Here is an 11,898-nt window from a genome sequence, read left to right as displayed (position 1 = left end):
TCTGTGAATTGAAATGTAAAAGACTCGTTAGTGTAATATTCAAATGTTGACGAATAGCATCTTAGCCTTCCGTGACCAGGAAAAGTGTGAATTATTCGAAAAGTTGGAAAAACTTATGAGAACAAAAAAAACGCAAGCTTACTTACCCGACAAAGAGAAGATTTTCCACCGAGCAGGTGATATATCTCGGTGGACCGACAATCCGAATAATGTAGTTCGGAACTTGTATATATGCAAGCTTAACTTGAAAATGTCGTAAGCGCGATTCAAGCATCTATCTTATATCTATGATGAGTTCTGTGATGGTTAACCGCCATAATTAGGATTTAGTAAAAACAGTTTTAATTAAACATTTCTTCCTGTTCGTACACTCTTGACATAGTGGTCGTGATGATGCATCAGTCGGATCCTGCGATACCGATGCTCTCGTGATGCGACGCCATGTGGCACGGTGTTTCGCAGAGTGAGATCAATCGTTGATGTTGGAGTGAGTCACAGATTTTATGAGGTCGGTCCATCGTGTTGGAGATCGTCCATGAGATCTTTTACCCTCTACTTTCTCTTGCACCACCGACCGCTCAATAGAGTCCTCATTACGAGTAATGTGCCCGAAGAAGTTGAGGATTCGTATCTGGACTGTTGACGATAGTCTCTCCTTGATGTTGAGCTCTTTCAGGATCAAAACATTGGTACGGTGCGCGGTCCACGGAATTCTGAGGAGACGTCTTAATTAAACATATATCACCATAAAATCGCTTGATATAATACTCTTATATGCTTTATAAAAACTGTGCCAATGCCGGTCAAGCCCGGATGAGAAAAAGGAAGGTTGAATCGGAGTTCAACCCTTCCACCGTAAAACAGTCAACGCCGAATGTCGGGCGGCGGTTAATTAGCCGGACCCAAATAAGGCTTCAACGGCCTCCAAGACCAAGACCCTCAGCATTGAGGATTATTGGCGCAAGGAGAAGGAATATAATATTAAATTAGATTCACTTTCAAATTGAAAAGTCAAAAACACGAATCTGTTCAAGTTTTATATCTAGTTTTATATTTTCCTGTTTCATTTTTTTTTTCTTGTTGTGTGAGTTGCTGAGTTGTTGTCAACGCTCGGGGATTTTATCCACTTAACTATCTATCACTGTAGTAGTCCATTAGGTATATTCCTAAGTCTATGGTCGTCAAGAATTGTTGTAGAATAAAGCCTCAAAGGTCATTTACTTTCCACATACATATTAATGGAATAAATTGTCGAGATTCTAAGTGTAGGTACAGTAAATCTGAGACGACACGAGTTTTCAATTAATTTACCTACTTTAAGTACACACACGTGTTTCAATTAATTGTTTAATTTCACAAAATACGTCTTCAGAAATTAAACAAGAAAATTTGAAAACTTAAATGTGAAATGTGTTTTCATTTTGGGTTGAACAATACTAACGTAACGCATGAGGTGTCCTCTATGTTAATCAGGTCTATTAACGGGTTCTTTTATAGGTATATATTTTTTGGTGAATTTTTTAATTAATGTTTGGGATTTTAAAAGACAATAAATTCGAGACTAGGTATTGTGTTATGCACAGAATTTGTGCTATGTTTTATGTGATCATGAGGGGACGTACACAACGACTAAAGGGTGTGGAGTGATTCGCGAAGCCAGGATATCGTGAGATTGCTGCGACCTTCTATTGAAATTTTTTATTTTATTTTTTTATTGCTAGATGGGTGGACGAGCTCGCAGCCCACCTGGTGTTAAGTGGTTACTGGAGCCCATAGACATTTACGACGTAAATGCGCCACCCACCTCGAGATATAAGTTCTAAGGTCTCAAGTATGGTTACAACGGCTGCCCCACCCTTCAAACCGAAACGCATTACTGCTTCACGGCAGAAAATAGGCAGGGTGGTGGTACCCACCAGCGTGGACTCACAAGATGTCCTACCACCAGTAATTATTACGCAAATTATAATTTTGCGGGTTTCATTTTTATTACACGATGTTATTCCTTCACCGTGGAAGTCAATCGTGAACATTTGTTGAGTACGTATTTCATTAGAAAAATATGTACCCGCCTGAGATTCGAACATCGGTGCATCGCTCAACACGAATGCATCGGACGTCTTATCCGTTAGGCCACGACGACTTCATAAAAATATTATTCCAAGAACGGTTGTAGATGTAAAGCTAGGGATGGGGAAAAATGAAGATGGAGGAAGCCTGTAGGATGAATGCCTATACACGGAGGAGTGTTCAGAACTTGTATATTTGTAATTTTATGAATAACCTGTTTTGTAAGGTTGTTCGAAATAAAAGGCTTATTGTTATTATTATATTACTATTATAACGGCTGTGCCACTATTCATAATATGTGGCATGAGGTTCTTCATTTTATTAAGGTCAGTCGTTTGACCTTTTTAACTCAAACTGGATCGTTTGGAACCTCTGGGTCTGCGGAGGGACTTCGGTTCCCTCTGTATTTTGTACCGTATGTTCCATGGGAAGTGCTCTGAGGAATTGTTCGAGATGATACCGGCATCTCGCTTTCCCCATCGCACCGCCCGCCACCGGAGTGGAGTTCATCCATACTACCTGGAGCCACTTTGGTCATCCACAGTGCGTTTCCAGAGGTCTTTTTTGCCACTTACCATCCGGCTATGGAATGAGCTCCCCTCCATTGTGTTTCCCGAGCGCTATGACATGTCCTTCTTCAAACGAGAATTGTGGAGAGTATTAAACGGTAGGCGGCTTGGCTCTGCCCCTGGCATTGCTGAAGTCCATGGGTGACGGTAACCACTCACCATCAGGTGGGCCGTATGCTCGTCTGCCTACAAGGGCAATTAAAAATGATATTATAAGCTAAGAGCAATCAACCCACTGAACAGTTTAATTATCTTCACAAAGACTAAGCGATTTCATTATGAATCTTTTGTTATTTATCGTTTCCTTTTAGTCGGAAAACAATTAGACACGGAACATCCAAAGCAACCGGTTGTAAGCTGATCGTTTATCACCGTTTTGCAGCGACAAATCTCGGGCCGGTTATTGTCTTTCGAACCATCAATCACGAAATTATGCTCTTGACATTTGAAAGGTATTTCCAAATATCTGAACAGAAAAGGTTAATTTTCGGCTATATCGTGAAATCAGAATCCAATTCAAAATCTCTGCCCACTATTTCAGCAGCTTTTTATTGTAGACTAGCTAACCCGGCAGACTTCGTAGTGCCTCAATCGATAAATAAAAGACCTAAACTTTATTATAAAATAAACTTAAAACAAACAAAAGGAATCCGACGGACGGGGGACACATTAAAGAGAAAACAAAATTTTTATTTTTATTTAATTCCGAGCATTTTCATATTTATTTTTATTTATATTTAATTCCGAGCATATTCATATTTATCTACCTTTTAAACCTTCTCTGGACTTCCACAAATAATTCAAGATCAAAATTAGCCAAACCAATCCAGCCGTTCTCGAGTTTTAGCGAGACTAACGAACAGCAATTCATTTTTATATAGATATAGATAGATAGATTTTTATAGATTTTAGATTTCAGAAAAAATTAAGTCAATAATTATTGGAAGGTGATTTTCAGTCCTTTTTATTAAACACGCTTTTATTAGCTTTACTTATATAAGTATAAATGTATGTAACGGAAATTTGCAACTTAATTTTCACAGAATTCAAGCGGTCCCATTAATTTGAAACTCCGATCACGTATCAAGGATCGATGATACTACAATAATTTTATTACTTTGGCCCAATATCGGGATTTTGAAAGAATCATTTTTGTTTATTTCTCTTTGTTTGGGTTTGCTATTAAAGTAATAATGTTCTTTTTGGGTTTTACAGTACATCGTTTTTTAGGGATGTAAATTCAGCCATAATCACCATCTTTCCTTGGCTGTCATATAAGGAGACTAGGAGATTTACCTAAAAATATACCCACATACTATCTTCGGGTTGTAAGTCCGCCCTGAAAAGTTAAATATCCTTCCTATATAATAATTAAGACTCCAAACTTATGGCTCGAAGTGTATGATATCATTTACATTACGTTTATAAGTTCCGATAACCAAATGGTTCATAAGCTCTTCTACCTATATAGATAGCTAATTAACCTGTTGATAGATAGAATAACGACTATTACGTTAATAAGATTGAAACTTTACTGGTGGTAGGATCTCTTGCGAGTCCAAACGGGTAGGAACCACCGCCCTGCCTATTTCTGCCGTGAAGCAGTAACTGAGACCTTAAAACTCATATCTCAAGGTGGGTGGGTATCTCAAGATGTATATGAGTTCCGGTAATCACCCAACACTAGGTGGGCTGTGGGCTCGTCTCCACCCATCTATGCAATAATTTAAAAAAAAAAACTAGTGATTGCTTTGTAAAAAATAGACACGACGGTTGTATTAACTAGGGACATGAGGACCATATTGGAATGACCACTACGATTCGAAAAACCATAGAAGAGAGTACAATGAAATAACTTTAGCATTATTTTAATTTAAGTATTCTCTTTAGCAACTTCAGCGTCTTCAAAATCACGAACATCAGCAAAGATAACATGGCAAATAGAATGAATACACAAATGGATATTAGCTCAAGTTCTAGATATTGCTTCCAAGGCATATTGGCAGCGGGGGCACGTATGTGGCTTGTTCCATTGTTCCGAATTGCGTATTCAATCCACATAGCCGCTTTTTCCAAGGGTGCCTGGGGTTGATCGTGCAGCCAGGTATTCAGTTTGGCCATGTTCTTTCGGTACCTAAAATATTATCAACATAATTAAATCAGAAATAAAGGGTTTCTGTAATAATACTGTAACTGGCGGTAGGACCTCTTGTGAGTCCGCGCAGGTAGGTACCACCACCCTGCCTATTTCTGCCGTGAAGCAGTAATGCGTTTCGGTTTGAAGGGTGGGGCAGCCGTTGTAACTATACTTGAGACCTTAGAACTTATATCTCGAGGTGGGTGGCGCATTTACGTTGTAGATGTCTATGGGCTCCAGTAACCACTTAACACCAAGTGAGCTGTGAGCTCGTCCACCCATCTAAGCAATAATCGTAATTTTGCGAATTCGCGGTTTTTTTTTTTTTATTTCCTCAGGATATTCTTTACTGAAATTTCATCATTATTTCAAGAAACGTAACGATATTCAAAAGCAATTTACAATTTGAAATATACAATCTGATTCGTTGAGATCATGAATATTCGACCTTTAGACTATAATGCCGAGAAGTACAGGGCTTTAGAGACAAGTACAGAATTTAGGCAGAAACAATACATTTAACTACAACAGTACATTTAGCATCGAAAGAAAATAAAAATATTTAAAAACTTTTTTTAATAATCACGAATTTACCACAAGTTCTGACAGTTCTACAGTTCCAGTACTGAAAATAAACGGTCCGAAACTCAGGTTATGGTATTTTCCAATATAGGAGTTTAAATATTTTTTTTCTGGTGGCCCGGAGGCCTTTCCGCTTTCACCAGGACAGGTGGGCGAGCAAAGGCTCAGCCAGGAGGGGTGGGATTTGCTAACAGCTACCCGAGCGCCTCCGAAGGAGACCTAACAGCTCAACAGTAGCTGCTTCGCAAATGAATCTACTAGCGGATCGGTATCGCGACCCGCTGAGAAGATCCGGCGAGAAACTCAGCGAGCTGATTCACGGGTTAGGTTGCACGGCGAACTCTTTGTCGAGTTCGACGAGTAAGGTTACCGAGGTCCCTAAGCCTGCTCCTAATGTTAGAGCTGAAGGCGTCTAATGCAAAGGTTATTGGATCTGATGGATCCGTAACGAGGTGTCTAGGGCGTCGACGGTGACTGGCTTCTGCGTGATCAGGATTCGGGGAGTAGTCAGCGGCGGCAACGATAAGGCGATTATCATGACGCATAGCCTTATCGAAGTACCGTTCCGACGCTGACTTCATGTATTTCTGGATAGATTCGAGGCCCAGGTCGTCGTGTAGGTCAACGTTCCTCACGAACCACGGAGCTCCGACGGCTAACCTGCAAAAGCGGGATTGTAAAGATTGGAGGGTGCCTATGCGTGTGCGGGCCGCGTAAGCGAACACCACACTCGCGTAAGTCATGACGGGCCTTATGCAAGTTTTGTAAAGTGTCACCTTGTTCCGAAGGGACATTTTAGTCCGCTTACAGATCATGGGGTAGAGTCTACCGAGAATAAACGCGGCACGGTCACGGACTGATTTTATATGCGGGCGGAATGTCATCGATGCATCCAGGGTAACGCCCAGGTACTTGACCTTCCTGGCCCAGGGTATGGGTTGTCTAAAGAGAGTAATCGGGGGTGAATCTAATAGGAGTGTAACTAGTAGCATACACAATTTACTACATACTTTTTTTATCAGTATTTTAAATAACGGAGTTTCAACATTCTACAAAATAGGTAAGAGATGTTAGGGTATTACTTTTTATTTTAACACTATAGCATCCAAAATACTGGTAGGGCCTGTTAAGTGCCCGCAGGGGAATGTACCACCACCCTGTCTATTTCTACCGCGAAGAAGTAACGCGTTTCGCTTTGAAGGGTGATGCAGGCGTTTTACTATAAAACTGAGACTTAGAAAACTCATATATCAGACGCTATGGTGTTTATTAAATTAATTTAACGCCTTTTGAACATCTATATATTAATACCTGAAGCAAAAACTTTGTATCCCTTTTTACGAAAATTGCGCGGACGGAGGAGTATGAAATTCTCTACACTTATAGAGAATATAGAGAAGAAGTGCACAATGCTAATATTTTTTTTAAATAATGCATAAAAGATACATTAAATCAATAAAGAAAACATTACACACACTACCTACTATGTATTTGGCGCACACACGCATGCATAATATTTAATATTTATTGTCAAACTTTTGTTCTTGACGTCTGTGGTCAAATTGAGAATAGATTAAATTAATATTGTTTGTCTTTATTAATATTTTTTTATAGAGTAGCCTTGGCGAAATTTGTGATTATAGAAGTATAAAATACAATCATAATAGTGTACAAACTTACAATTCCAATTAATTATAGTCGAATTTCGACACCTGCGGGACCTCTAGTATATTTAGTTTACTATAATAGTATTTTCAAGACTGTCATTGGCTTATGCTACATATTGGCTTATGTAGTAACATATGAATAACATACCGAGATAATATCTGACAGGAGTTGGCGTGTACTGTAATTTCTAAGGTTTCCAATAACCACTATAGATATAGAAAAAAATGTTACCTGTTATCTGTAACAACCGCGGTTATAGAATCCTTTAAGATATCTTCAGTGATCGTTTCAAAATTTAACTTTTTAGTGACTCCGTGTTGAACGCAGTGATCCGCGTTGAAATATTGATCTAAATATATCGGTATGGTTATGAATGGTACTCCGAACATAATGGATTCGTAAGTAGAATGAATCCCGCCATGGGTAATGAATAGTTTCAAATTTGGATGCTCTGAAAGTGACAAAAATAATTAAATATAATCTGGCCCGTTAAGTTTTAAGTAAAGAGCAAAGTTTTTTTTTTTGTTTTTTTTTTATTGCTTAGATGATGGGTGGACGAGCTCGCAGCCCACCCGATATTAAGTAGTTACTGGAGCTTAGAGACATCTACAACGTAAATGCGCCACCCACCTGGAGATATAAGTTCTAAGGTCTCAGTTTAGTTACAACGGCTGCCCCACCCTTCAAACCGAAACGCATTACTGCTTCACGGCTGAAATAGGCAGGGAGGTGGTACCTACCCGTGCGGACTCACAAGAGGTCCTACCACCAGTAATTACGCAATTTATAATTTTGCGGGTTTGATTTTTATTACACGATGTTATTCCTTCACCGTGGAAGTCAATCGTGAATAATTGTTAAGTACGTATTTCATTAGAAAAATTGGTGCCCGCCTGCGGGATTCGAACATTGGTGCATCGCTAGATCCGAATGCACCGGACGTCTTAACCTTTAGGCCACGACGACTTCAAGTGCAAATAAAGTATTAGTAGGATTAGAATATCCATAATTTTTTACCCCAATTGTTTTATTATAAATACTACCTATTAGTCAGAAATGATTCATAGGATTGACGTGTTTGAATATACCGAGGGGTGAAACGCTATTTGGTTTAAACGACATTTCACTTAATAAGTGATGTTTATCTTTGCAATTAAGAGTGCGTTTTACTTGGCATCAACAGTTTGATGTTTTTAATTGAACTTCAATTAAGTTTACACCATTCAAATATAATAATCGATATAAAACCAATCTAGGCCTTTATGCACCCTTGACTCGAATGTGTAAGTTATATAGCGACCTCCATCGCATATTGGATCTGGACATATTTGCTCAAAACTTGTTTAGTTTTAAGAAAAAAATTTGAAAGTATGTAGCTCCTAAGCCATGTTAATTGTTCTCATGTTATTTGTTTTTATGTAGTTTATTGATGGATTTTTTCTTTTGAAAAATCTGTTTAAATTTTTTATCTGATTTCTATTTGTTCCTTTTATTTTTTGTTTTTTCTTTCAGATTTAATTATTTTATAATCATTTGGTACTAGAACTAGATGTTAGCTGTGATTACCTATAATTAAGTGAGCACATGTCATGTTTTGATATTTTTGTACCCTATGTTTAAGCTAGTGTTTCATTTGTTGGTGATCCATTAAATAAAATAAAATAAAAATAATGTTTTCAACAATACAATATTGACTTTTGGAAGGTCTGTTAGTTCTTTTGTCGTCTATTTTATGTACATAATATGAGATCAGTCAATTCGTTCCTTGTGTCCGTCTTTTAGAAAGTCAAAAAAAGTACTGCCTGCCGCTAGTCACGTACGCCCTCGTTCCATTTCTCTCTTTATTTTTGAATTCTTGTCAAGTGTCCGTATTAGTCTGTGTTTAGTCCTTGTAGGTCTTTATGTCCTGTCAAAAAGGTTGCACGCCACGACAACTTTAATATTGAGAATATTAATACGTGAAGCAAAAACTTTGTATCCCTTTTTACGAAAATTCCGCGGACGGAGGACTATGAAATTTTCCACACTTATAGAGAATATAGAGAAGAAGTGCACAATGCTAATATTTTTTTTGGATAATGCATAAAAGATACATTAAATCAATAAAGAAAACATTACACACACTACATACCATGTATTTAACGCACACACGCATGCATACTATTTATTGTCAAACTGTTGTTCTTGGCGTCTGTTGTCAAATTGAGAATAGATTAAATATTGTTTGTCTTTGTTAATATTTTTTATAGTGTAGTCTTGGCGAAATTTGTGATTATAGAAGTATAAAATACAATGATAATAGTGTACAAACTTACAATTCCAATTAATTATAGTCGAATTTCGACTACTGCGGGACCTCTAGTATTGAGAATTTAACAAGGAAAATTATAACTCACTCAACAGATCCGGCTGCGGAACCCATTTCACGAACTTAATCTTTTCTGGTGCTTGGGGTTTGTCGGCGCTATTCCATTTCCAAATGACGTCATACGGTAATTCGGCAAATACTTTGATGAATATTTGAATCTTTTCTATTGGCAATTGTCTTTCCTGGACTGTAGTGCCAAAACTAATATAAATAACACCATTCTTAGAGTTATCCAAGAGTTTTTTCAGATCCTGTAAAAGATGAAAAAAAAATTAATTTTAGATTTGGCTTAACTAACAACTATTTGGCATTTACTAATATCAAAACGCTACAAGATACATTAGTTATATTACATACTAGATAATAACAATGTATTGTTACCAAAACCCTATTACACAAAATCTGATAAAAAGAAAATTGAGAGCTATCGGAAACTTATTTAGATTTTTTCCAGTCACACTTGCTTCATGCATTAAGCTTGAATGTGACCTCTGTAGACTCATTGAGCTTTAGTTTATGATACTTAGAGTATTCCAGAAGAGTTTAATTCGTTTTTTTACCTGCGGCAGAACTGTGTTGGTTTTCTGAAACATGACACCCAAAAATACGATTCCTGGAGGAACAGGTCGATTGGACTCCCAAATCGGATGTGTATTGACCAAAAACAAATTAGAGTTCTCGAACAATTCTGACATAGTTGGACTGCCAGGCTCCACTTTCTCTATTAGTGCGTTCTCCATTTCTTCATGAGCGTAGACCAATTTTGTTAAATATACTTCTTTGTACGTCTCCGTTATTTGTTCTATCAAAGTAAGATTTTCGACTCTCTGTCTTAAGACGCTCGGATACATTAGATGAACAGGAGCTCCCATGGTTTCAGCATTAGTAACACCAAAACCAAATGAGCTCAATAATATAACAGGCGCTTTTAACACATGACCCAATAACACTGTTATTCTGTAAGTCGATTCTGTAATCACTATATCAAATTTTTTATCATCTTTGAGTAGCTTTTGTACTACATCACTTCTGTATTGGACCTCAAAGACTTGCATTAATGCGTCTATTAAAGATGTGCATTGAACATAGACGTTATTTTGACCCTTTATGTTCTTACTAAATATTTTGATATAAGTCTTGTAAGAAATATCGTGCAAGTCTACTTCTGTGAGATTTTCAGGAGTTTTTCCTGCAGGATAGGCCGGGTCTGTGGTGACTACAACGACTTCATGTCCTCGTTTTACCAGTTCTTCAGTAAGCGGTCGGAATGTGAGATGATGACTAAGTGATGGCATAGTAAGAAACGCCAGTATCCTTGCCGCATCACAATGTACCAACGATATGAACGTCAAAAAATACTGAATTATATTCATCGTGAGAATGTTTTCAGGAGGAGAATTTCGAAATCACAAAAAACATTTTGTCGCTTTGATTGTATGAGCTCAGCTTGAAGACTAATGTTGTTAAAATTATATTCAGTACATAATTAAACCCAAATATGCAATAAAATAATGAAATTTTCAACAGTTGATCAAACAAAAGTGGGCAGTTTCGAAATGTTATCGGTAAATATGTGTAGCATTTATATTTTAAAATATGTTTAAACTGTTACGTCATTATCAATGTTTAAATTTTAACAGCTCACTTATTTTTCTTCTATAAATTTTTAAGGCCAGATAAAGTAGATGGTTCAGTATCAAGGGGTCTTGGATGTTCCATCTCGCCCATATGACTTTTGCTGCACAATGGTCTAAAGTAATTCATTTAATTGATAACGAATATTCCGGCATTAGAGGTGCTATACTCATTTACTGCTATATACCTGTTTCTAAAATAATTGTTGACAACGCATTGTCCACAGCAGATGGTAATCCAGATTTGGAAACGAAATCTCCTGAAAGAATTCCATGTGCTACAAAAATTATACAACAATGAAGTCTAAAAATTCTTAAGTATCCAAAGTCCTTAGCAATAAGATGAGACTCAATTGTGATGATGACCATGGTAACTTTTTATGATTAAGCGCCTCACCCGCACGGTGCAGTCTCGTATCCTGAAAGTTTTGGGCATATATCGCGGGCGGAGATCTATGATCGTTCGTCTGGTGGTACATGGCAGGGCAGAGGGTGTCAGTGTCAGAGCGCGGCAGATCTCCCGTAAGCTGGACTGACCAAGTTAAGGCTACAACGGATTGTCCTCTGTGCGTAAGCACCAGACACGCCGCCAGGGGTGCCGTCACTGAAATCATGGACTCCACGACCGCTCTGCCACCAAGAAGGATAATTTAAGATATCATCATTATCATCATCAGCCCACAGTCGTCCACTGCTGGACATAGGACCTATTCCTATCCACACCACTGAGCCCGGTCTTCGGCTCTCCTCGTCCGCCTTTTTGCCGGCCCCCGTTGAAAGGTCATCGCACTACCTAGTCAGGGGGCGTTCTACGTTACGTTTTCGTCTATTACGTTAATTTAAGATATGCATTACATATAAAAAAACACT

General features: G+C 38.0%; 1 protein-coding gene across 1 annotated transcript; it reads right to left on the bottom strand.

The window, feature by feature from the left end:
- Positions 1 to 4,462: 4,462 nt before the first annotated feature.
- UGT33Q1 (UDP-glycosyltransferase UGT33Q1) lies at positions 4,463 to 10,767 on the bottom strand. Its single transcript, XM_089739027.1, has 4 exons — positions 9,955 to 10,767; positions 9,423 to 9,645; positions 7,258 to 7,477; positions 4,463 to 4,773 (listed from the first exon to the last, which is right to left on the bottom strand). The coding sequence occupies exons 1-4, from the start codon at positions 10,765 to 10,767 to the stop codon at positions 4,503 to 4,505; spliced, it is 1,527 nt and encodes a 508-aa protein (XP_089595153.1). The 3' UTR covers positions 4,463 to 4,502.
- Between the last annotated feature and the right edge of the window lie 1,131 nt (positions 10,768 to 11,898).

This window comes from Bombyx mandarina, chromosome 28 (assembly GCF_030267445.1).
Source record: "Bombyx mandarina strain Sakado chromosome 28, ASM3026744v2".
Lineage (NCBI taxonomy): Eukaryota > Metazoa > Arthropoda > Insecta > Lepidoptera > Bombycidae > Bombyx > Bombyx mandarina.
Note: the sequence above shows the minus strand (reverse complement) of the source record. Positions and strands in the feature narration are given on the sequence as shown.

Excerpts from the sequence above, each read along its gene's own strand:
- UGT33Q1 (XM_089739027.1), bottom strand. The coding sequence starts at position 10,767 with ATGAATATAATTCAGTATTTTTTGACGTTCATATCGTTGGTACATTGT. Across the intron at positions 9,646-9,954 it reads CCAACACAGTTCTGCCGCAG|GATCTGAAAAAACTCTTGGA; the intron begins GTAAAAAAACGA and ends CATCTTTTACAG. Across the intron at positions 7,478-9,422 it reads TCCGCAGCCGGATCTGTTGA|AGCATCCAAATTTGAAACTA; the intron begins GTGAGTTATAAT and ends TGTCACTTTCAG.